The sequence below is a fragment of the Pteronotus mesoamericanus genome, unplaced genomic scaffold (assembly GCF_021234165.1).
Source record: "Pteronotus mesoamericanus isolate MK-2021 breed Mesoamerican mustached bat unplaced genomic scaffold, CSHL_Meso_final contig_56, whole genome shotgun sequence".
In the NCBI taxonomy this organism is placed as follows: domain Eukaryota; kingdom Metazoa; phylum Chordata; class Mammalia; order Chiroptera; family Mormoopidae; genus Pteronotus; species Pteronotus mesoamericanus.
In genome coordinates this window covers 7,994,292-8,021,378 of record NW_026555201.1, presented here as the reverse complement: position 1 = coordinate 8,021,378, position 27,087 = coordinate 7,994,292, and the positions used below count along the sequence as shown (strand labels likewise).

At 35.9% G+C, this 27,087-nt stretch overlaps 1 protein-coding gene across 2 annotated transcripts; it reads left to right on the top strand.

The window, feature by feature from the left end:
• Positions 1-333: 333 nt before the first annotated feature.
• On the top strand, positions 334-27,087 carry TMBIM4 (transmembrane BAX inhibitor motif containing 4). 2 transcript variants are annotated; one of them, XM_054580056.1, is made up of 7 exons: positions 334-670; positions 12,663-12,771; positions 13,768-13,873; positions 17,021-17,054; positions 19,198-19,315; positions 24,204-24,249; positions 24,785-27,087. In XM_054580056.1, exons 1-7 carry the CDS (start codon positions 574-576, stop codon positions 24,989-24,991), a joined length of 717 nt encoding a protein of 238 aa, XP_054436031.1. In that variant the 5' UTR covers positions 334-573; the 3' UTR covers positions 24,992-27,087. The 2 variants fall into 2 exon arrangements, with proteins under 2 accessions (XP_054436031.1, XP_054436032.1); XM_054580057.1 differs by having other exon boundaries at positions 335-670; positions 24,799-24,879.

The following is a 27,087-nucleotide window of genomic DNA, read 5'->3' as shown; positions in this document are numbered from 1 at the left end:
TTTACTGTACACTTGAAACACACAAAATGATGTGAACTGTAAATAAAAAATAAAATTTGAAAAAGAACCAAGTAAAATTTTAGATATGAAAAATTAGAAACAAAATGCATCCCCAGTGTGATTATTCAGAGTACACCAAGTATTTGTCAAACGGATGGATTGACGCGACTTCGCTTCTAACGCTTCCGTCAACTCTCCAAGCCAGAGGGTTTATAAAAAGCTCGTTGAGGGCAATCTGAGAAAGGTTTCACTTCAGATGACGCTGAGAATGTGACGTTTCTTCTCTCCAACCCTAACAGGGAGCAATTTTCTCTCAGCCTAACCTCTTTCTGAGGTGAAAGCACTTCAGATGACGCTGAGAATGCGCCGCGTCTTCTCTCCAACCCTAACAAGAAGCAATTTTCTCTCAGCCTAACCTCTTTCTGAGGCGAGAGCGTGGATTGGCTAAGGTTTCTCTCCGCGTAAGCCGTTTGGCTACTTCGGGCTGGGTTTTTTCATACGGAAGTGGCCGTCGGCCGTTGTGGCCCGCGTCGCCTTCCTTGTTCGGAGTAAGCTGGGTCTTCTACTGCCAGCATGGCCAACTCTGACCCCCACTATCCCTGTTCCTCGATAGAGGACGACTTCAACTATGGCAGCTGCGTGGCGTCTGCTAGCGTGCACATCCGAATGGGTACGTCGCCGCCTCCCTCGGCCTCCCTCCCGTCTCCTCTGGCCTCTTCTGGTCGGTCCTGCTGCGCAGTCAGTCTCAGGAGGAGGGTTTCCGGTTTCGGAGGGACAGCGCCTTTCCCGGCGGGTCTCCGAGGAAGAGGCTGGCCTCCTCCCCTCCACCGGCTCCGGGAAAGAGCGCCCTCCCCGCGGCCGGGGTTCAGAGAGTGCAGGCCGCTTGCGAGAGGCCTCCTAGCTGTGGCTCAGAAATCAAAACTGGAGCCCATTCTACTTGAACCCTGTCGTCTTCTGTGTAGAAAGGGACGGATGAAAACCTCAATAGCCTTACCTTGGCATCTTTAAATCAAAAGAACCTATGGTTATTTTTCGGAAAATAAGTTTATTGTGTGATCATTTTGAAGTACGCCAGCACCGAGTTATCCGCTGGGATGTTTGTGCGTTAGGGCGTGTGAACGCATTTTGATTTTCTATTTGTCTCCTTTGCTAGATTGTAAGACCTGTGAGGGCAAGGACCTTATTAATTCTGGTTTACTATTTTCTCTCCGCAGGACCTAGAACTCAAGATAGGTTTGAGTATTACGGGGCAGTTGCTGGAAATGGATGCTTTCTAAATTAGACAAAATACCGCACTAGTTTTATGGTATGATGCAATATCCAGTGGGCAGAAATTATTCGGAATTTAAAATGCTCAGTGTCACTTAAGTGGAATTCACTTGTTTGCTCTAGTTCAGCCAATTGATTACATGAGCTCCCCCAGCCCTTTTCACCCTGTCGGAGCAGTTGGAATTTGTTCTGGAAAATGAATTATGAAGCTCTGATGCACTAAGAAACTTGATTTCTAGTATTTATATTTTTGAAGTAGAATTTTGGAATTATTTTGTCAAGTGAGCTAATTTTTTTTAATTTTTTAAATTGTGGTGAAATACACATTAACATTAAAAATTAACCATCTTAACTATTTTTAAGGGTACTAAGGTTCAGTAGTGTTAAGTATATTCACATTCTTGCGCAACCAACCTCCAGAACTTTTTCATCTTGCAAAATGCTACACTCATCAAAGAACTGCCCATTTTCCCCCTCCTCCCAGCCCTTGAACTACCTTTCTACTTTTTGTTTCTTTGAAAGTGGACATTCTAGAAAGCTCATATAAGTGGAATCATACAATATTTGTCTTTTTGTGACTGGCTTGTTTAAATTGGCACATTTTCATAGTGCATCCCTATTGTAGAATTTCCTTTTTAAGGCTAAAGAAATATTCCATTTTATGTGTAAAGCCAATTAATCTGTTGGTGGACATTTGGGTTTCTTTCACCTCATTATGAATACTACTACTATAAACATAGGCATAAAAATAGCTTTTCAGGACTCTGCTTTCAATTCTTTTGGATATATAGTCACAACTGGAATTGCTGAATCAAATGTGTTTTGGTGAAAAACTTTTTCCATCAGAAAATCCCAGTTCTTCCTCCTGTGTCTCTACTTCTCACACAGAACACTTCTGACATTTCTGGTCACCAAATGTGTGGGCTCCCCCCCACCCTCCACCCCCCCAGTTCCAAACAATTCTTTGTGACCCTATCTGTGTGTCCTACAATTTAACTCAATTCTGACAGTATCTGCCAGGAGATAGTGTCAAATCCTACAGGTTAAGAGCTCAGTTCTGCAAGGCTGCTCCCACCCCACTTTAGATGCCAGTCACAAGTAGTAGGTCCCCAGGTTACCCATAGCTTTTGTCTGACTTGGCCACATATTGGAGATTCCCATGACCGCATCCTCAGATTTGATAATTTGCTAGAGTGGCTCACAAAACTCAGGAAAACCCTTTTATTTACCAGTTTATCAAAGGATAGAGATGAATAGCCAGATGAAGAATACATAGGGCAAGTTCTTTTGGATGGTCCCAAGAGAAGGAGCTTCTGTCCTCATGGAGTTGGGATGTGCCTTCCTGCCAGTACGTGGATGTGTTCACCAACCAAGAAGCTCTCTTAACCCCATACTATTGGGATTTTATGTAGGCTTCCTAATGTAGACATGATTGATCTTTAAGTGCATTTTCAACCTTTCTTCTGAAAAAATGGGGATTGGGCTGAAAATTCCAACTTCTAATCATGGCTTGTTGTTTCTGGTGACCAGCCCTTGTCCAGGAGCCATCCAGAAGCCAACCCAAGAGCCACTCAGTAGAACAAAGACACTTGTATCACTCAGGATGTTACAAGGGACCAGCCAGTTTAGGAACTTGGGTCAAAAACCAAATATGAGAACAAAAGATGCACCTAGTGCTCTTACCACTTAGGAAATTTTAAGGGTTTCAGGAGCTCTGTGTCAGGAACCAGAGACAGACACCAATATATATTTTCTTATAATATGGTAATTCTATGTTTAATTTTTCAAGAAAATCATACTGTTTTATATAGAGGATGCACCATTTTATGTTCTCACCAACATTGTACAGGAATCCAGTTTTTCCACATCCTCACCAACACTTGTTTATTTTTTTTTAAGTAGCCATCCACATGGGTGTAAACTATCTCACTGTGGTTTTGATTTGCATTTCCCTAATTAGTGATGTTGAACATCTTTTCATATACATATGGGCCATTTGTATATCTTTGAAGAAATGTTAATGCCTTTGCCTATTCTTTTAATTCTATTTTTAAAACTTTTCAAAAGATTTTATTCATTTATTTTTTAAACAGAGGGGAAGAGAGGGAGAAAGAGGAGAGAAACATCAATGTGTGGTTGCTTCTCACATGCCTTCTACTGGGGACCTGGCCTGCAACCCAGGCATTTGCCTTGACTGGGGATCAAACCAGTGACCTTTTGGTTTGCAGGCCTGTACTCAATCCAGTGATCCACACCAACCAGGGCATTGTTTTTTATGGACTTTATTTTTTAACGCAGTTTTAGGTTTATAGCATAAGTAATGTGGAAAGTACAGAGTTCTCATATTTCCCTATAATGGCTTGCTTAGGTAGAGATCCCCCAAAATCCCAAAACCCCTACAGCTCTCACTTGGGAAGTGGAGCAGAGCTTTTGAGAGCTGCTTTGCATATCTGAAGAACCTGGCAAGTGTAGTTATGTTAAAAGTTGTGCCTGCTCTCCTGGGAGATGGGTGTGACTCTAACCCCTAATGCAAGTAGCCAGGGGGCGTCCTGCGCCTGCAAAGAGAGGGCCACAGTTGCCTGCTTGCCCAGACTAACAATGGCGGCTGAGAAAGGCAGAAAAAGTCAGAGTGCTGGCAGGTGTAACCCAGTGTGGGAGGAGTCAGAAATAGGGTTACAGGAAGATCTGCACTGGGATTTAAACCCAGGTGGGGCAGTCGTGCTACGGCCTAACCTTGAGGTTTGGCGCGCATATGCTCTCGCTCCATGCCCCCCCCCCCCGCCTTTACTTGAGCTTTGGACTATGGGGTAAGGAGAGTAGGAGAGTCATGAGATGCCTTTTTTCTCTCGTTCGCTCTTGACCATGCTGCTAGGGAAGGTGAAGCCTCTTGATGATGTAGCTGCAGTGCGGGGCCTTGGCCATGCGGTTTGAAAGAATGCGGAAGGATTCCCTGGCCCACCAGGAGGATGCAGTTTTGGATTAAGAACTGGAATCTAGCTGAGCTGCAGACTTCTGTTTCTTTTCCTGAGATATGGTACCCTTGACTGGCCTGGTTTGGCAAGGGGAGGCAGGACTGTGTGTGAGTGTGGGTGTTTTAAAGGGATTTTGGGATTTAACGGCAACGTTCCGCCATATATTCAAACCTGTATAACTTTTGAATAAATAGTTCCTTTTCATAAGATTCTGGCATTGGGAGTCATCGTCACACTGGCAGCAGGTAAAAAGAACCCAGAGTAATAGAACCCACAGGGGGGTTTCTGTAACATCCCTGCCCCTACACATTCAAAGACTCCCCCCCATCAACAGCCTGCACCAGAATAGTACATTTGTTACAATCTGTGAACCTACGTTGACTCATCATTATCATCCAAAGTCCTGAGTTTACATTAGGGTTCACTCTTGGTATTGTACAGTCTTTGGGTTTTGACAAATGTATGATAACAAATACCCACCATTACAGTATCATACAAAATAGCTTTACTATCTTAAAAATCCTCTGTGCTCTCTCTATTCATCCCTCCCTTGCACCAGCCCTTGGCAGCCAACTGGTCTTTTTACTGTTCCCATAGTTTTGCCTTGTTTCAGAATGCCATATGGTTGAATCATGCAGTATGTGCAGCCTTGTCAGATTGGCTTCTTTCACTTAGTAAGTAATATGCATTTAAGACTCCTCCATATCTTTCAAGGCTTGATAGCTCCTTTTTACTGCTGAATAATATTCCATTGTCTGGATGTACCGCAGTTTATCTATCCATTCACTTACTGAAGGACATCTTAGTTGCTGCCAGGGTTTGGCAGTTGTGGATAAAGTTGCTACACAGACATCTGTGTGCAGATTTGTTTGGATGTCTATGTTTTTGTATGGGCATAGTTTTTAACTCATTCGGGTAAGTACCAGAGAGCACAATTGTTGGATTATATGTTAAGGGTATATTTAGTTCTGTAAGAAAATGCTGGAGCACAATTGCAGGAACATAGATTAAGGGCATCTTTTTGTAAGAAATTGACAAACTCTCTTCCAAAGTAGTACAATTTTGCATTCCACCACCAAAGAATGACAGTTTCTGTTGTTCCACTTTCTCTCTAGCACTTGGTGTTGTCAGTGTTTTTGATTTTGGCCATTCTTATAAGTGTGTAGTAGTATCTCATTGTTTTAACTTGAAAATCCCTATGACATAAAATGTTGAGCATCTTTTCATATATTATTTTCTATCTGTATATCTTTTCTGGTGAGATGTCTTGTTAAGGTCACTTCCCCACTTTTTAATTGTTTGGGGGTTTTTTTGTTTTCGTATTGTTGAGTTATAAGAATTCTTTGTATATTTTGGGTAACAGTCTTTTATCAGAAATGTTCACAAATATTTCCTTCTAGCCTGTGGCTTGTCTTCTCATTCTCTTGACTTTGCCGATTTTTAAAAATGGGTTACTTGCTTTGTTGTGGTTATTTTTACTTTTGTTGCCTGTGCTTTTGGTCTCATATTCAAGAAATCATTGCCAAATCCAATGTCATGAAGCTTTTCCTCTATGTTTTCTTTCTTTTTAAAATACTTTATGTATTTATTTTTAGAAATGGGAAGGGAGGGAGAAAGAGAGGGAGAGGGACATCAGTGTGTGGTTGCCTCTCATGCATCCCCTACTGGGGACCTGGCCTGCAACCCAGGCATGTGCTCTGACCAGGAATCAAACCAGCGACCCTGTGGTTCACAGGCTGGCGCTCAATCCACTGAGCCACACCAGCCAGGGCTCCTCTATGTTTTCTTATAGGAGTTTTATAGCTTTAGGTCTTATGTTTAGGTTTCTGATTCATTTTGAGTTAATTTTTGTATATGGTGCAAGGTAGGAGTCCAGCTTCATTCTTTTGCATGTTGATATTCAGTGTTCCAAGCACCGTTTGTTGAAGAGTTGGTCTTTTCCCCATGGAATGGTCTTGACACCTTTGATAAAAATCATTTGACCACATATATAAGGATTAATTTCTGAGTCTCTATTTCTATTTCATTGTTCTAAATGTCTGTATTTATGTCAGTACCATACTATTGTGATTAATGTAGCTTTGTAATAAGTTGTAAAATCAGGAAGTATGAGACCTCAACCTTTCTTGTTCTTTTTCAGTATTGTTTGGACTATTTGGGATCCTTGAGATTCTATATAAATTTTCAAATTTTCAGATGCATTTTTCTATTTCTGCGAAGAAAATGCCATTGGGATTCTGATAGGGATTGCATTAAATCTGTAGATTGCTCTGAGTAGTATGGACATCTTAATATTAACTCTTTCAATCTATGAACATGGGATGTCATTTATTTGTGACTTCTTTAATTTCACTCAACAGTTTTGTCATTTTCAGTGTACAAGTCTTTTGCCTTCTTGTTAGATTTATTCCAAAGTATTTCATTCTTTTTGATGCTATTGTAAATGCAATTTTTTTCTTAATTTCCTTTTCCTTTTTGTCTTGTTCATTGTTAGTGTAAAAAAATGCAACTAATTTTTACACGTTGATTTTGTATTTTGTAACTTTGCTGACTTCATCTATTAGTTTTAACAGTCTATGGAATCTTTAGGGTCTTCTATTCAATACATATTAGATTATGTTGTCTGTGAACAGAGATAATTTTATTTCTTTCCAATTTGGATCCTTTCATTTCTTTTTCTTGCCCAATTGCTCTTGCAAGGACTTACAGTACTGTGTTGAATGGAAGTGGCAAATGCAGGCATCCTTGTCTTGTTCTTAAGCTTAGAGGAAAAGCTTTCAATTCTTCACTGTTGAGTATAGCCTTTATTATGTTGAGGTAGTTTCCTTCTATTCTCAGTTTATTGGATGTTTTTATCATGAACAGTTGTTGAATGTTGGTAAATGCTTTTATTTGCTTTGATTGAGATGACCATATGTTTTCCCCCCACTGTTATGTTAATACGGCATATTATATTGATTAGTTTTTATATGTTGAACAATCCTTGCATTCCAGGATTAAATTCCACTGGGCCGTGGTGTGTAATCCTTTCAATCTCCTGTGAATTTTGCTTGCTAGTACTTTGTTGAGAATTTTTGCATCAATATTCATCAAGAATTTTGTTCTATAGTTTTCCTGTACTGTCTTTGGCTTTTGTATTGGGGTAATGCTGTCTCATAGAATGAATTCAGAAATGTTCCTTCCTCTTCAATTTTTTGGAAGAGTTTTAGGAGAACTGGTGCTAAAACTCAGTTTTTTAGTTTATGTTTTTTAAACCAATAAGACATTCTCAGATTCTAACCAACCATAAAGTGTAAATTGACAGTGTGACACATTAGAATAATGAAGAACTGGTATACAAGTACTGGGAGTGCATAAGAACTTCTGGTTTTCTCATAGATGCCAGTGGGAGAATGAAAGTTTCTCCTGATCTCAGAAGTGATAAAGAAAGGGAATGAGTCCCTTCAGGGAAGGACGGGAATAGAAAAATGGAAGCCATTGTAGAAAATTAAATTTCGGTAGAGGTAGAATCCATGTGTGAATAGAAGGCATTCATTAGAGAGATCTTGCTAAGTCAAGGTACTATCAGTATGCATTTAATAAATAAACTACATTTTTAAAAAGCAGCCCCTTTTTTTACTGCCTGTAAAGGCAGTAAGGAAATTGAAAGTCACAGTTGCTGTCCTAATGGCATTAGGTAGGCTAGTAGCAAAACTAATCTGTGATAGCAACTTAATTAAATTCTAAAGTGCCAAGTCCAGAGGGAGTTTAGGGAAGGAATTAAGAGCACTGAGACATGGAAATTACTGGCAGTGTTAATTGAACACTCAAAGATAGCATAACTTTGGGTGTATGTGTAGATTATTCACTAGATGAGGGCAACAATCCCTTTTATTCTTACATATACTCCACTTTGCAATGCAACCTTACTGTTCTTCCATTGGGAAGTGAAATCTGTTTCCCCATTCCTGGAATATGGGCTTGGCCATGTAACTTGCTTTTGGTCAATGAGTCATTAATAAATGTGACATAAGGAACTTCTTGAGAGGTAATTGAGCTTTGGGGTTCAGCCTCTCCTATTATGGGAAACTCTGCCCACTGTGAGTAAATTCAGGCTAGCTCTCTGGAAAAGAAAGACCACATGGAGAGCCATTTCTGTCACTGAGTGCCAGACAATGAGGCTATCCTTGACCATCCAGCCCCAGCAGAGCCAGCTCAGAGAAGAACCGTCCAGCTAACCTAAAGGTTGTGACCTAATAAATAACTTTTCTTTTAAGGAAAAAAAGAAATCATGTGAACTGAAATATTCTAGGAAAGCTTCAAGAAGAAAATGGAATCCCATGGGAAGCCTGGGTTTAGATATATGAATGCTCAAAAATTTTCTAGTAACAGTATTGTCATTTGCCCTGGAATTACAACCCCTGAAATAATACATACCCAGGCTTTACAGAAAACTAAGCTTCAGAACACTTGTCTAAAATAACATGATTCTTTGCAGTGAAGCCTCAGGACTAGAAACCAGATTTCATAATCCCTAGATGAATGCTTTCTCCATCTGTCTGCATATGTAGACTTCTTAAAGAAAAATTAAGTCTTATACTTGATTTACTTCTGTATGTCTCATATCACTATAACAATGCTGAACTAAATACCAGAAATTCAATAACCATTTGTTAATTCATGAATATTTAAATTATGCAGGAGCATTTTATTAACTTAGGAGCTCTGGTGATTCAGCTGGTAACTAAACTGACTACATCTAAACTTTTTAATATTTGGCAATCTGGTAGATCAGGGGTTGACAAACACTTTCTACAAAGGCCTAAATAGTAAATAATTTCAGCTCTTTGGGGGCATAAGGTGTCTGTGGCAACTACTCAGTTCTGTTGTTATAGTGCAAAAGCAGCTGTAGGGGGAAACATAAATGAGTGTGTGTGGTGGTTTCCAATAAAACTACTTACAAAACCAAGTGGTGGGTTGGATTTGGCCAATGGGCCATAGATTGCTGTCTCTTGCAGCAGGAAAAAATGCTATCTTGTTTTAATTTGCATTTCATTGGCTATGTGAGTGAAGGTGAACATTTTCCTTCATTTATAAAGCTTTATTGGACTCTGCTGATATTAGGGATATAGCAGTGATCACACAATATTTCAATCTTCAAGAGTATTATTTGATTGGGGAATGATGAAGACAGATCCTAAAGAGGTAACCAATTAAATAGAATACTAGCTGTGATAAGTTCTCTGAAGAAAATAAACAGTGAGGGAATAGACCTCAAGGGTTTAGAGTGGCAGCTCTTTTAAAGAATGCTCAGGGAAAGGAAATGACAATTGTGTGGGAAGGAGCTAACCAGGTGTATTAGCTATGTATTGCTTTATAGACTATTCCCTCAAAATGTAGTAGCTTTAAAAAACAAATAGTTATTGTCTCATGCAGCTTCTGAGAATTGGGAATCTGGGACAGACTTGGCTAGGTAATCTATCTGGCTCAGGGTCTCTCATGAAATTCTGGTCAAGTTGTGGGCTGCGGCTGCAGTCAGCTAATGGCTTGACTGAGCTGGATGATCAGCTACCAGGAAATCTCACTAACGTGGCTGTTGACAGAAGAGCTCATTTCCTTGCCACGTGACCCGACCCACTCCCTGGGCAGCTTGAGTGTCCTCAACATGTGGCTGGCTTCGCCTCAGAGCAGTAGATCCTTAAGAGTAATGAGGAAGCAGTACAACTTGTTATGACCTTGTCATGGGAATTACGCACATTGTCACATCTCCGTTATTTTATGCATTAGAAGTAGGTCACTAAGTTCAGTCAACACACAAAGTGAGGGGATTTAGGCTGCATCTTTTGAATGTAGTGTCAAATAATTTTTAGGCATATTTTAAACCACCAGTTTTTCCTCTGGCCACAAGTTATCTATCTTTCTTCCAATGCAATACAAGACCCTCTCTTGAGTTTGGCACTAAGGAGACAATATTTGTACCCATACACCCAGCACCCCAAGGTAGGACAGGTATAATTTGGTGGTATTTTTGCCAATAAAATCATTCAGTAAACTTTAAGGGAATCCTGCGATTCTTATTAAGATTCATTCTATTAGATAAAACATAAACTGCTACTTCTGCCTTATTCTTTTTGTTAGAAGTGAGTCACTTAAAGGAAATGTCAAAAATTGTGGATGTATTTTAAACCACCATTCTATGTAAATAAGATAAGGGCAAAGGCCCAGAAGAAGGAAGACTTTGGCGTGTGTGGGGAACAGAAAGGTGGTCAGTGTGGGTAAAGATTATGAGGAAAAGGAAGAGTGGTGTGAAGTGAGGTTATATAGGTTCTATATGTCATACCTGGCCTTGTAGGGCCCATAAAAACTTCTAAATGTTATTCTAAGTGTAAGAAAAAAAGTTAAAAGTATTAAAGCAGGGAATCACAGGATATGGTTTATTTTACAAAAAAAAGATCACTTGTATAACTGTGGCGCACAAATTAGATGGGACTAGGTTGAAAGCATGGAGACCAGTTAGGCTACAGTAGTAGTTCAGGTGCAAGATCATACAGACTTTGACTAGAGAGGTAGCAGAGGAAACCAAGAGGTGGACATGTTCTACTTTGCAAGTGGAAGCAGTAGCAGTTAATGGATTGGGAAGAGGGAGGGGAATCAGAGATGACTCCTACATTTTCATCTTGGTGGGTGTTGGTTCTGGTTCCTGAAAAGAAGACTGAGAGGACAGAATTAAGTAGAAATGAAGAGTTACTATTTTGGCTGTGTTAGGTTTGAGATGTTATATAGAAGAGAAATCAGGACTCAAAAAAATTTAGAAGATATTGCTGTTGGGCTTGTATTTTCATACTGAATCTTTTATTTTTACCTGTGATCTGTGTGTGCATATCCTTTGCTACTTTTTATATTAGTTATTCAAACTGGGTATCAAATGTTGCTTTTCCCTGGGATTTAAGGCCCCCTCCCCCATTATTTTTAATCCTTACCTGAGGATATACCCATTGATTCCAGAGTGAGAGAGACAGAGAAACATCAAAGTGAAAGATAAACATATATATAGGTTGCCTCGCCTATGTGCCCCTCCTGGGGATCAAACTCACAAACTAGGTATGTGCCTTGACCAGGAATTTAACTTGTGACCTTTCGGTTTACAGGATGATGCTCCAACCAACTGAGCCACAGTGGCCAAGGCAAGGTCCCATTTTTAAAGAGTATAGAAAAGCTATGATGTGGAATATCTGCATAAGGATTATTTTGGCTAAGCACAGGTTTCTGAAATATGTTTTTCCATTACAAAAGTAATATACATTTATTAGTGATACATTAAAAAACACAAATTAGCCAATAACTGAACATGAAAATCATCCTTAGTCATATTGCCCAAAGAAAACTAAAGAAAACGCCCTGGTGTGTGTTCTTTTCTTTTCTTTTCCCTAGCTGGCAAAATTCACCTTTCATTAATTCAGTATAAATTTATTTGGCTGAGTGCTAGTGGTATGAATATGAATAAGACATGCTCCATATTATTAGGGAGATTTTAGTCTTAATAGTCTAATGGGAGTGAAGGACAAGTAGGACATCAATTATAAAGTAAAATGATTAGACTTATGTTTAGAGTTCCTTGGGAACATGAGGAAGAACATTTAATTCAGACTGGGGGAATGAGACAGGCAGAATCTTGGAAGATGATTAGCAATTAGCTAAGAGATTGAAGGGAGAAAAGCTGTTATTATCAGTATATTTACACAGAGGAGGCAGGAACTGTTAATGTTTTATTTCTGAGGCTGGTGATGAGTTGGGTGTTTAGTGTATTATTTATATTATCTGTAAATCATGAGACTTTAGTAGGTATTTAAAATCATTAGGCCTTGGAGTCATTTATGGATATTTATAAAATATTCTGAAAGTAAGAATTTCTTACTGTATAGAAATTAGAGGCAGAGGTACTGTAAGTGAGAAGTAAAAATAGGTGTTTGAAAGTAAGTTTATATATTGTTTGCCTTTCAAGGGAAGTTTCATTTTAGAGAAACATTGTACTGCTTGGAAATTACAATTACTTTTTAAATTTATATGTAACCATATGCTTTCTATTCCTGCATTTCCTTTTCAAGACAGAATCCTTCTATACAAATACTCTGTTTTTAATCTTCTGCTTTGTTGTATGGTGCTGTTTACAAATAGGCATTTAGTACTTTCTTTTTATTTTGATGAAAAGATTTACATGCCGGCCCATTAATTTTTTTTAAGTTCATGCTTCTTAGAAAATAGTTACCATTAAAATTTTTTTCTTCAGAAGCATTTTAAGTTTTAATTACAAATTACAGTATTTGGATTAAGATTTAAGAAAGAATACATATAAAAATTTAATATTTATGAGAAGAAATTTGATCTTGCTGTTTTATATTATATACTTAAGAAAATAATCATGTGTAAATTTTTTCTTTTTAGCCTTTCTGAGAAAAGTCTACACCATCCTTTCTCTGCAAGTTCTCTTAACTACTGTGACATCTGCATTTTTTTTATACTTTGAGTCTATACGGACATTTGTACATGAAAGGTAAGGTGATTCTGAATCACTTTCAGCCTTTGCATATGATCAAAAGGGAATAAGCAAAGTTCTTTTTTTTTTTTCTGTTAACTTTGTATGTTTGAATGTAAAAAAGGTTCGTTATTTTCTCTTGTAAATAAGATTAGTTTTGTTTTGATAAGGAAAATATTCTACAACATGGTGTTTACTTCTGAACTTTTTAGCTTATAGTTTCGTAGGGTTAAGCTCTTATCTCCTAGAATAGTATTCAAAATTTTTACTGCATGCAGTTTTCAAGTCTTAATTTTTTGTGCTTTTATTAGACATATGCCTTCTCCCAGAAGCCTAATAGAGTGGTTGAGAAACAAAAATATTTAATAAATGCATATTTAATTTATCTTAGTGTTGGCTCATGACTAGGATAGTTTCAATAAAAAGTTTTCAAAGGAACTCCATATGATTTATCTCAAATTTGTTTAAGATCTGACCTCCAAAATAATTATTTTCAAGGCTAAAATAGATTCTTCGTTACAGAAAAGGTAAAATAAGAAATGAATGCTTTCTTAGGAGTAGACAATTCCTATCTTCCTCCTACAGAGGGAGAGTCTTGAATTATTAGTTTGCAATTTGGGGAAAAGTTCTTTAAGTTATAGCTACATACAAATACCCTAGAATAGTAGTTAGGTATAAAATGTATTTCTTATTTAATTGCTTTTCTTCGTATTTTAGTTAAAATGCAGTATGCTAGTTGCAAAAATACTCAAATATGATAGAAGTTCATGAAGTAAAAAGGAAAATTCTTCCCTCTGTATTGTGGGTCCTTTTCTTTATCCTGCTGCTCCTCCTCATCTCCTACTCCTCAGATTTCCCAGATGGAAAAATAATTGTTTTTTATAGTTTGGTGTGGATCCTTCCAGATTTTTTTGTACTTTCACAAACACATAAAATAGACAAATGTTATTAAATTTGATAATACTATTTATGCTATTTTTTAAGCTTGAAACTACTTTTCATTTTGTGTTTCAGTCCTGCATTAATTTTGGTGTTTGCCGTTGGATCTTTGGGATTGATTTTTGCATTGACTTTAAACAGACATAAACATCCCCTTAACCTGTACCTGCTTTTTGGATTTGTGAGTACTTTGACAATTTTATGTCTCTTTAATATTTATTACTGAGTTTTACATTTATTTACTTAATTAAATGTGTATATGTGTAACGGTAGCAGAAAATGAGTTTTTTAAAAATTTGAATAATTTTAGTAAATTTCCTGTAATCTCTTTGTAAAATTTTTTAAACTTTGTCAGTTTCAAAGTTTTTTCTGTGTTATGGTATAGTGGAAAAAATAATGAGTTGGAATCATATGACCTAGCTGTGCTACTATCTGGTTATGTGACATATGGCAGGACATTTAGCCTTTCTGTACCTAAGTTTTCTCATATGTAAAATGAAAATATTAAAGTAGATTATCCCTGTGATACTTTATACCCCTAATATTCTGTGCTTTTCTTGGGAAAACATTATATTGTGGCCTTCATTTCATAGGCCCTAAATTGAAATCTTTATACCTAATTCCTCACTATTTTTATCTTATGACAGTGTTCTTTTAAAGGACCATTTTGTTCAATTGATGTGCTTTACAGACTTTTTTCAAAATCATTGTTGAGGGAACTCAAGTCTAAGTGTGCTTGCTGAAATATTTGTGAAAATTAAAATCTAAACTACTGCTTATAAAAACTCAATCTTAGACTATGACCAGAATGAGTTGGTAAGGTTCAAGTTATATATTTTTTAAGTTATTTTTCCCATTCTCATATCCAGTGTGATTTGGGTTCTGACTTAAAAATTTCTATCAAAACATTACATACTACTGTTAAGAGTATTTATAGTCAAATAGGATTGAAAATGCTGCTTATCAGATTAAACTGCCTTAAACTAAAGAAAGTTTATGAATTCTGTAAGTTTTTGTTAATATGATGAAATAAAAGCTCGGGACTTTGGAAATTTCGGTTGTAGGAAAGGTTATTCATTTAAATCTTAAGGCTCTTCTGTTTGCTATGTATCAATACTCTAACTCAAGTTATTGCTAATAGCAAGGAGTTGATTTTAAGGATATAAGGTCTTGGGAACCCATCAACCCACCCCATCAGAACTCAATGAGAAAATGAACTAGAAGGAAGGTTCCAGAAATGATGCTATTGTAGGATATTCAACAGCAAGAGTTTGTGGTCTCCTCTCCCTTCCATTACATTTCTTTTTCATGCAGATGTCCTTCTGCTATCTTTAGTTTTAATATGGCCTATTGTGGCTCTCCCTCTGCTATCTTTAGTTTTAATATGGCCTATTGTGGCTCTCATATGATTCATTAACATGTTAGCTTTAGCTCCTGCTACCATTGGTTTATACTCAGAGTTTAGATTTCTAAGTGAGAAAGAATCTGATTGGCACAGCTAATTAATGGCACAGGTCATATTGTAGATTGTTAGCCAATAAGTTGACAGCTCCTATCCCAGTCAGCTGTCCTAAGACAGAAGGAAGAAGTACAGAAAGAAACAGCATCACGTAGAGTTTCTTTTCAACTCTCTCTATATAGCCACTCTGTTTTCAGAAAGACTCTAGTTGATTTCTATGGTATGGACCAGCTTTCGCCCAACAGGGAGAGGACCTATTAGAAAAGCATCAGCCAAATGCTTATGGGCAAGATACGGTCACTTGCTGCTGCAACTATTGATCATGCCCATAGCTAAAAATAGTTTAACAAATAAGGAAGTACGTAAAATGCATTTCTGATTACTCAAAGACCTCTGATACTAGGTTATTTTGTCCTGCTCCACCAAAATAGGAAGGATATGGATCTCACTTTGCCTTAGGAGGCATGTATGTATGTATGTATGTATGTATGAATGTGTATGTATGCATATTTAAAAAGGGGCATTATTTTGTGATGGTATATTTTCCTAGTTTTACCTTTCCTCCTGTTTATACTGTTCTTTTTCCTTCTGATACTTGAGCATGGTATGATTTCTTACCTTAAATCATGTCGCAAATATCTAGAATGTTGCCCAGAAAATATATTTCTATCATCTTTTGCTAGTACTTCCCTGACACTATCAACAAACATTATAACAAAATGTGTCAATGGCTTCGTTGCCTCCACTTCTATGAACAATTTCTAATACCATTTTTGCTCTGGTTCTAATGATTTCTTGATTTCAGGTAGTGAAGGTTTATAGGGAATGCTTATATGTATGATTATTCAGCCACTGCCGTTACTTCTGGCTTTGCTTTTATGTAAGATCAATCAGATAGTTGATTTAAAAAAAATTCTAACTAGAGTAAGCATATAAAACAAAATAAAGATATGTAATTAAGGGGAAAAAGAAGCTAGAGGTTAAAAGCTCAATATCCCCAAATCTTTTATTTAGGATCTGAGTTCAGCTACTTCTGCCAGGCTTAAACAAAGACAAAAATCACAATGATTTAAACAAGATGGTTTATTTCTTTTTCATGTAAAAAATATGAATGACTATTTAATGGAGTTGTCAGGGGCGCAGGTACCTGCTATGGTTCAGGTATTCCTAGTGTGGTGTGTTATAAGATGTTCATATAATCATATCCATATTCCATCCAGTTATTTTTTTTTAAATGAGAAGAGAAAGGGGACTACTTTGTTTTCAGAAGTTGTACACATCTCTGTGCACATTCTGTTGGCTAGAATATAGTCCTATGGCCAGATTTAGCTGTAAACAATACTGAAAAATGTAATGTTTAATCTTAGTAGCTGTGTGTCCAGGTAAAAATTCTGTTACTAAGGAAGAGAGAATATTTTGAGACAGTTTTAAGAATTTTCCACACCAGAGTGCTACCTATATATTTAATATTAAATTTAGAATTAGCGACTCAGTATATTTAATATTCCTGTGTTTGAGTGAGATATTTTTTATAAGTGTGCACATGATTTGCAATTTCATTTTTATATTACACAGAGTGAGAAAATAGAATTTTGTTTCTGTAATTTTCCTCTTACAGATATGAAGAATCTAGTTAGAGTTTAAGGAGTGATGGGATACAATTAGAATCTAAATAGTTTCACTTAATATATTGAGGTTTCATTTTCATTATTGTGAGCTTATTATCTGTCCCATATACTTCACAAGGTTGTTCTGAAGCTAAAATGAGATCATGCATATGGAATCACATTGAACTAGAAATTGGAACCATGTATATCACATATTATAAGTTTTGCATTAATGTATGTAATTTCAATTTCTTTTTCTTAGACATTATTGGAAGCTCTGACTGTGGCCTTTGTTGGTAAGTCTAATTGTGCTTCTGTGTGTTACTTTTTTTTTTTAATCTGAGAATTTTATTTATTTATTTATTTATTAAGATTTTATTTATTTTTAGAGAGAGGGGAAGGTAGGGAGAAAGAGGAGAAATACATCAATGTGTGGCTGTCTCACTCGCCCCCTACTGGGGACCTGGCCTGCAACCCAGGCATGTGCCCTGACTTGGAATTGTACTGGCAACCCTTTGGTTTGCAGGCCGGCAGTCAGTCCACTGAGCCACACCAGCCAGGGCTACACTTACTTTTTAATGTCGATAATCATTCTGGGTAAAAAGCTATATGGGGCTAAATCTTACCATCATGGAGTGTCATATTTAAAAAATATGGCATAGGATAAAGAATTTCTAAAATATAAGCACAAATTAAATGTTTATACTTTCCATAGTTCAACTGAGCTTAGAGGAAGTAGAAAAGAGTTAGAAAAACAATAGGAATGGAAAACAATATTCATTTGTGTTTATCCATTTATAAAAATAAGACAAGCATAGCTAATCTTTCCCTAATTTAAAGGGATCTTAGAGCTGATAATATGTTTTGAGTCATGTACTTTCATCATGAGGTCAGCCTCTTAGATTGCCTGTATCAGAATATGCTTTATATTATATCCTCATATTTTATCAAATCACAAAAGGCTAGTAATCTGTTTTGTATTTGGTGTTAAATATGTGTTTGAAAGGAAATGTCTATTATACTTACTCGATGTACCCTATGTAATACATCAAGTAAAATATTTGATGATTTGTTAAAAATTAAAAAAATTCTGATTGTCTCAAAACTATTAATTTGGAGTATGAAAAGCATCAGCATTAACTATTACTGTCAGTAAATTGTTAATCCTTATGGGTAATATACTTACCTATTTATCAGTACTTCTTAAATCTTTCTATGCCAGTTTATTGAATATTTGTATTCTACCTCTTTTTTTAGAAGAAGAATCAGAATATAAGAAAATAGTAACTACTAAAATAAATAGGATTGAAATTCCACACCATAGAAAGTATTATTAATATTTACTTCTTGTTAGCATTATTATCTATTATGTTATACATTATTAATATTCTTCTCAAGTCTATCTCTGCCCTCCCCGATTCCCACCATTTGTAAGGGAAGTAGAAAAGAAATTTATTTCATGGTTATTAGAATTGGGGTAGAAATACATAGGTGGGATAATCTGAGAACATCATTTCTCTCATTAATTATAATATCTTTTCCACATAATCATACACTGAGATTACTGATAAGAAGCAAAAGTGATTTCATGTTTTATCTTTCTGCATTCACCTTCCTAATCCTGTAATGGTATAAATAGAGGAATTCCAATAATGTAGCATTTAGAATAGAAAGAACTTGGATAATTAATCCATGACAAATTAAAAATAACTTAAATGGTTTTGGGTTCAAAGTAGGTAACTTCCTTTAAAGAGGGTAATCATTCTCTTAAATGTTAAGCAGTTGCATTGCAATAGCTTTGGTCAACCCAGAAGATCATTCTGAAATTATGGAAGGAAATTTGGTATATAATGTACTCTGAGATACTGCAGATTTGGATATAAAGGAAACAGTGGTTAGTTTCTGTTCTCTGCAGGGTTGGTGAAAGGCAGACAATGCCAAATAGCCCCGATATTTTTCTTGCCCAATTTCTTTTATTTAGGCTGATGAACTTGGTGAGTTAACCAGGTGATCACTAGACCTGCTATATGCTATCCAAGAATTCCCAGCCAGCCACAGGTCCCAGAATCATCCCTACTGATACCTAAGCTATAATGGACAATGATCACAGATAAACTGCAGCTGGAACAGGGATTGAGGGAGAATCATCCCACCATATCCCTAAAACTCCTAACTGGCTAGCTGTGTAATCTCCAGTCATTTCTTTAATTTCATAATAATGTCACTTCCTTATTTTGTATTAATGAATATTTTAGAGCCTATTTATGGCATTATGGGTGTGGTTTTACTGTATGAATCAATATTCAAGGCTGAATAAGGAATCTTTTCATAATTGTTTTTATTGCCAAGTAGTATAGTGAAAAGCATTTCAATTAAGTCCCAGAAAAAGCTGTTTATATTATTTATATGCATGTTAATCATTATTTTTTAATTTTACAGTTACTTTCTATGATGTACATATTATTCTCCAAGCTTTTGTACTGACTACTGCAGTATTTCTTGGTTTGACTATATATACCTTACAATCTAAGAAAGATTTCAGCAAATATGGAGCAGGGTAAGTTACATATTCATGGCTATGAAAGATACCTTTAATATTATAGTTTTGAGAGACGTGCTATACTGTTAGCTTTGTATACTGCCTTTTAAAGTGCAGTGTAATGAAAGGCCATCTTTGAGTTCTAAGACCAGGCCCTGCTCTCCCAGAACATCCAAGGACATGAAAAGTGGCTTTGAGTCATTTTCTTCCCCTCTATCTTGAAAGGGAAGTAAATGCCAACAACAACAAAAAATATCAGGTTTCTAGAGAATGTAAGCTTGTGTGCTATATGAATGGCATGGAATTTACCTATATTATTTAGGTATTTGTCTTAACATAAATGTTACCAAAACCATCCACATCTTTGTGGTAAAAGCAAGATTTTGGAGATGTCTGAATGAACCTTAAAACCTTTTGAGCCATTTGATTAACCTGTATCCTTCTTCAAACTAATAGATACATGGAACATCCTTTTTATATTAGGATAACGGTACTTTGTTGCCCTCACTTGTTAAGAGTGAGTAGACTCTGTAAGCTCACCCTGGCTTCCTGTTGGCACATAATCAGGCAACCATTTTCTGTTCTTTTTCCTGTTACAACACTAAAAATTTACAAAAGCTTACTCTTGCAAAACTTTTCTTTCCTTCCCCCCTTTTTCCCCTGGTTATCCAGATTACCAGAAATCTCTGCTGGGATAAAATACAGATTGTTAGTCAACACTGGTAATTGTGCAAGATGCAGATACAGTTTTATTAAAATGGAGTTTGATTTAGGGGGAGGTAGCATTATTTAACTCTTGGCGGGGGATGCTTCATACATATTTGTGGCTCCATATGATGAAAGGTTTGCTCTTTGCTTCTTCTTTCTATCCCAGTCGCTAACTGCTGCCCTCCTTCCCATCCATTCTACTGTAGTCTCTAGAACTCCTGGTATTGGGTTGGCAAAAAAATCCGTATTTTTTCCCCATAAATTAAAAGATGCATTTTTCATTTTCACCAGTAATTTTATTGATTTGGATATTTTGAGTATGTCAGCTATCTCCTGCGATGTATAACATTGATTGTTCTCAATTAATGTCCCGATTTGATCACTATCAACTTTAACTGGTCTACCCAACTACCATGGAGCTTCATCCAGTGAGAAATCTCCAGCACGAAACTTCGGAAACCACTTTTGACAGCACCTTCTCCATATGCTGCACAAATCTTTTTTTGAGTTTCATTTGCATTTTTACGTTTCTTGAAATAATAAAGCATAATATGCCAAAACTGTTGCATACTTTCTTCCATCTTCAATATTAAAATGGCTACACAAAAATTAACAATTTTGATTTTTTTTTAAATGCATGCTGATATGACAGCTGTCACAGTACAATCTAACAAAATTGTTCTAGTGAAGTTAAAGACAACTAAGCATTACTAGAGCCATCTTACGGAAAAAAAACCAAATGAAATTTTTGGCTAACCCAAGAAATAATCTCCCTTATATTTGTCTCTTCATAATATATTCTTTCTTTTCCTTGAAACTTGATTCCTCCAAGAATTCTCTAGCTGTTCATTCTCCCATACCCTATGTAGCTTGGGGTGGGGGTGGGGGCTAGTGTTGAAAACTGCTTCTGTTCCCTGGTGCCACTTTTCATTATCCCTTCAGCATAATAGAAATTCATTACTTTAAGGCTTATGCTTTCTGGTGATACACTTCCTACCCTTCCTCATTACTGTCATTGATACTCTTTTTGGTCAAGCCTCCCTCATTCTTAAAGATATTAGCATCAAACTACATGTTAGCCCCATCTATCACCTTTGCCTCTCAATATCTCTGGACCTTTACTACTGCAGCAACTTTCATTTCCCTGCCATGGCCACTTTGTGGACCTTGCCATCACTAGGGATTGTTCCACTGGTGAAATATTAAATGCGAATGCCTTACTTTCTTTCTTCAACCTCCTATCCTTCTAGCTCTCTCATTTCTTTACTTCTACAACACCTATCTACTATGCCTGTTCTTCAGCCACTGTTATTGTCATAACAAACTGTCCTTCATCTCAGGCCTAGAGTCTCATGTGTTCAACTAGCATCCATGAAATTGTACCAGGCTAACTCATTAGCTTGTAAGGTAAAATCTCAGATGCTCTACAGTTCTTAATCCCACCTTCCCATACTTCTTGGTGCAGAAGCTTTGGAGTTTCCCTAGGGTTTAAGTATTCCCTTTCAATCCTGAAGGATCTCTACTCTGAGATGGTAAGATATTTCATGCTAACTTAGGTATGCCAGGTGTACCCTGAGTTTTGTGGCCATTCCACTAAGAGCTGAAGGCTGGAATCTTACCATACCCTTAGTTCACCTCACTGAATTATAATATATACATTTAATTTATTTAATTCTGTTGTTAAGGAACATACTTTATATGATTTCAGTCCTTTTGTATTTAATGGACTCATTTAATAGTATCTTGGTTAATATTCTTTGTGCACTAGATATATATTTTGCTGTTGAATGACTGAAAAATGTCAAATAGGTCAAATTGGTTGATAGTATTCAAATCTTTTGTATGCTTACTTATTTTCTGCCTGCTTATTCTATCAATATAAAAGTGGTACTGAATTCTCCAACTGCAAGTATCGTTTGGTTATTTTTCCACCAGTTCTACAACTTTACTTCATGTTATTTGAAGCTCTCTTTTTAGATGCATAAACATTTAGGATTGCTATGTCCTTTCTTTCTTTCTTTCTTTCTCTTTTTTTGTATGTATGTCTTAGCATTTCACAGATGTTAATGCTTATTAACTAACCTAACAATGGGCTCCCATGGGCATAACCTTTGCAGTGTCTATACAAAGAAACAATCAGCCAGGTTTAATTTTAACCACGTCCCTAGTTCTTTTTTTAAAAAAATTTTTTATTGTTGTTCAATTATAGTTGTCCCCTTCCCCCATTGCTCTCCCTTGCACTGCCCACCCCCCTCATATATTCAATCCTCCACCCTCCATGCCCCACCCAGATCCCTCATTGTCCCTGTCCATGGGTCCTTTATACAAGTTCCTTGACTTGACCTTTTCCATTCTTTTCCCCCATTATCCCCCATCCCCTTCCCCTCTGGTTACTGTCTGTTTGACTTTTCAATGACCCTTTATCATTATGAAGGGGCTCTATCTGGTAATATCCTTGCCCTAAAATCTACTTTGTTAATGTAGCTACCCTGGCTTTCTTTTGATTGTGTTAGCATGGTATATCTTTTTGTTTGTCCTATCTGTTCTTTGATCCTTTTTCCCTCTTTCCTTTCTTTGAGATTATTTGATTCTATTTATCTCTTTTATGGTTAATAGCTATAGCTCTTTTAAATAGAAGCTCCTCTAGGTTTTACAGTGTACCTGTTTAAATTATCATAGTCTACCTTTAAATAATAATACCATTTCATGTATAATATACTTATATTTGCCCCTCCCTTCGTACAACCTTTTGTTCTACATATTATAAACCTCATAATACATTGCTATTAATTTTGCTTTAAACATTAAACTACCTTTTAAAAAGATTTGAAAAATGGATGAAGTCTTTTATGTTCAACCACATATTTACCATTTCTGTTCTCCATTCTTTGTGTAGACCTAGTTTCCATCACATATTTTCCTTCTGCCTGAGGGATTTCCTTTTAACATTTCTCATAGTGCTGGTCTGGTCTCAACTTTTGTATGTTCGAAAAAAAATCTTTATTTTACCTTTGTTTTTGAAAGTTATTTAAATTTTTTTTTTGTAAAGACGTCACTCCCCTGCATTATGGCTCATATAGTTGGACAAGAAAATCTACTGTCTTTATTTTTATTCCTTTGTACATTTTTTAAACATCTCCTAGCTACCTTTAAGAGTTTCTCAGTTATTTGATTAATATTTTCAGTAATTTGATTGATATTCCTGGTATTTTTTTTTCCTCCGAGGATGTGACAGTTCAGATTTTTCATGAACTTTGTAACATTTCCAGCCATTATTTCTTCAAATATTTTTATGTCCCTTTTCTTTCTCCTTTCCATTGAGACTCCAATTACATATATATTCGATTTCTTGATGTTGTTCCACAGTTCACTGATGATTTGTTCATTTTTTTCTAGTCTTTTCTTTCTTTTATTTTGTTTAGTTTCTAAAACTGTTATCACTTTCAGTATTCTTTTCTTTTTCAGTGTCTAATCTGCTATGAATCCCAGTCAGAGTATTTTTCATTTGACATACTGTATTTTTTAGTGTATGGAAATTCAGTTCAATTTGTATTTTTTAACTGTATTTCTTTCATTTCTCTCATGATGCTTTCCTCTACCTCCTTGAACATATAGAGTATATTTTTTAATGTCATTATCAACTAATTCTATTTTTGTGTGACTTCTGAATTTGTTCCTATTTTTAGTGTGTATATTTATGTATGTATGGTATATTATAAAATTATAGCAGTGGCAAATTTATGTACATAATTAAGTTCTATAATACATCAGAATAAAATAATACATTTGGGAAGTTTAATGGATATGCATATTCACAGAATAATTTGTTATTTGATTTAAAAATCAATTTTTATTTGTTCATGAATGTATTTTCTAGAAGCTTTATAGATTTCTGAATTAAAATACTTATAATGCACTTCTACTTAAATCAATATTCCTTTGCATTTCATATGAAACCTTAAAAAATTGACACTCTTAACTACTTCTGTACACCATTTAAACATATGTTGAATAGATAGCTGTTCTTTTGATTTCTGGGCACTCTACAGTATTCATTGTATGTTTATGAGTTCTTACATACAAATTATTCTTTGACAAATATCAGGATGGATTTGTTTCTTCAGAAAATATTGAATGTGTTTACAAAGTTTTTTTGTAAGGAACAATATTCTAAATTACTACTATTTTGTTTTTATAGATTGTTTGCTGTTTTGTGGATTTTGTGTTTGTCAGGAATCTTGAAGGTGAGTTGTTTTAGAATAGTAACGTGAAATATAATTCTCACCATGTCAATATAAATAATCTCAAAAAGCCATGTAAGATATATTCTTATGATAGGACACTTATAATTATCTGAAATGTTTGTATAGGATGATTATCAAATTATCTTTTGAAAAATCAAGGTCTTCTTTTAGCATTATTGATTGAAATAAAAGATGAACAAATTGGTTAAATTACACAGAAAGAGGCCATCATGTAATTGCTAACCTCCGAGTGGCACATGTAATTATGAAAAAAAAATTTAATATTTGGGATACTACTGTTCAAAATCAAGTAGGTAATTTAATAGGGGACTATCCATTGATTCATCCATTCATTCTTTCATCCAACAGAAGCCAGAGTGGACCTGCTTTGGCTTTCTCTGCTTTTAACATTTGTATTCAAAGTTGTACAGCATTATTAAATATATATGTAGCATATGCAACTTAAGAGCAAGTAATTTAAGTGTATTTAATAGGGTTCTTAAATACAAATGTAATATTTTAATCTCTTGCCTAGTTTTTTTTTTATAGTGAGACAGTGGAATTGGTCATGGCTGCTGTAGGAGCCCTCCTTTTCTGTGGATTCATCATCTATGACACTCACTCACTGATGCATAGGCTGTCACCTGAAGAGTATGTATTAGCCTCCATCAACCTCTACTTGGATGTCATCAATCTATTCCTGCACCTGCTGCGGTTTTTGGAAGCAGTTAATAAAAAGTGATTGAAAGCCGTATGCAGAAACTAATTCATTAATAAAAAGCAACTCAAAGCAAGATATAGAAACTGATTCATTAATAATACTTTATTACTGATTCAGTAATAAAGTTTGAGACATAATCAACTATTAAATACTTTTATTACTTTATTTGTATGCTATGTACTTTGGAGCTACTGCTATAATACAGCATGTACTTGAATAATGTCATTTTGTTCAACGTCATTTCATTATAATGTTGATGAGGAAGGAAAAAAATTATAGCACTTAACTAAGGGCCAGTAAAACTTTGGAAAACTCCCTCACTGTATTAGTTTGTTCGGGCTGCCATAATGAAGTTCTACAAACAGGGTGGCTTAATCAGAAATTTATCTTCTCACAGTTCTGAAGGCTAGAAGTCCAAGATTATGGTGTTGGCAGGGCTGGTTTCTCTGAGGCATCTCTTTTGGCTTGTAGATAGATGGTCATTCTCTCTGTGTCTTCACATCGTTTCTCATTGTACTTGTCTGTATCCAGATTTCTTCTTACAAGGATACCAGTCATTGGATTAGGGCTCCCTAGTGACCTAATTTTGCCTTAATTTCCTATTTAGGGTCCTATCTCCAAATACAATCACATTCTGAGGTACTAGGGGTTAGTACTTTGCAGTGGTCTGATCTGAATATTTGTGTCCCACCAAATTCATATGTTGAAAGCTAATGTCCAGTGTGATGGTTTCAGGAACAGCTTTTGGGATGTGATTAGGTCATGAAGGTAGAGCTTTCATGAATGGAATTAGTACAAGGAAGACCCTGCAGAGATCTCTCACCTCTTTTCCCATGTGAGGTTACAGCAAAAAGACATATAGTCTGTGAACCAGGAAGAGGGCCTATGCCAGAGATCAAATCTGCGGGCACCTTGATCTTGATCTTTCACACCTCCAGAACTGTGAGAAATAAATGTCTGTTCATAAATTACCCAGTCTCTAGTATTTTGTTATGGCAGCCCTAATATATTAAGATAGGCTTCATCATATGAATTGAGGGGTGGGGAGCACCACTCAGCCTATAACACTCACTAAACATCATTTTTTCCCAGCTGTCAAGTTGAAATAAATTAGTAGTATGGAGCTCTGGCTGGATGGCTCAGCATTGGTTGGAGCATCATCCCATGCACCAAAAGGTTGCGGATTTGGTTAGGACACATACCTAGGTTGAGGGTTCAATCCCCAGTTGGGTCACATAGAGAGGCAACTGATTGATGTTTCTCTCCCTCCCTCTATCCCTCCTTTCCCTCCTTCCTTCTGTCCTTCTTTTCTTTCCTTTTTCTCTCTCTTCCTCTTTCTTCCCCTCTCCCCCTTCCTCTATCTCTAAAATCAATAAACATATCCTCAGGTGAGGATTAAAAAAAATTTAGAAAAAATTTAGTACGGATTTAGCTTCTCGTAAGTTTTAGATGTAAATTTGATCACTGAATATACAATTGCTTTCATACTGTACTTAAGTTTAACACAGCATAGTGAGTAAGAGCATCTAGATTAGAATCATTGCTATGCAACTGAAAGTAATGTGGCCTTTGGCAAGCTATTTATCCTTCCTTCCATAGGTCTTTTGCATCATCTTTATAATGGGTTGATAATACCTACCTTATTTGGCTGATACATGGGTTAAATATAGCATATAAAATAAGCATAATGTCAACTGCTTTATTAATAATTTTTTCAGTTCAAAGGCAGAATGTACTAAATTGCAAGTAAAGATACTAAATAGCAAAAGCTGATTTGACATTTCAAAAATGTAAAACAATGCCACTGTTTTCAGTAAATTTTCTTTTTGGTTTGGGAAATAGTTTTTTAATTAAAAATGTAGACATGTAATTAATTAACCTTTCTAAAATGACAAATTTTCAAAAAATTATTTTAAGTTTTGTATGACAAATACTGTAATTCCTAAGAGTGTAAAGCGGTCACAAGACCAAGAAGTTTGAAAACCACTGGTGTAGACTTGGAGTGGTGAACACACAACACAGTGTACAGATGATGTATTGCACAATTGTGTACCTGAAATCTGTATAACTTTGTTAACTAGTGTCATCCCAATAAATTTAAAAAAGAAGAAAAACCA

Excerpts from the sequence above, each read along its gene's own strand:
- TMBIM4 (XM_054580056.1), top strand. The coding sequence starts at position 574 with ATGGCCAACTCTGACCCCCACTATCCCTGTTCCTCGATAGAGGACGAC. Across the intron at positions 13,874-17,020 it reads TGTACCTGCTTTTTGGATTT|ACATTATTGGAAGCTCTGAC; the intron begins GTGAGTACTTTG and ends TCTTTTTCTTAG. Across the intron at positions 17,055-19,197 it reads TCTGACTGTGGCCTTTGTTG|TTACTTTCTATGATGTACAT; the intron begins GTAAGTCTAATT and ends TTAATTTTACAG.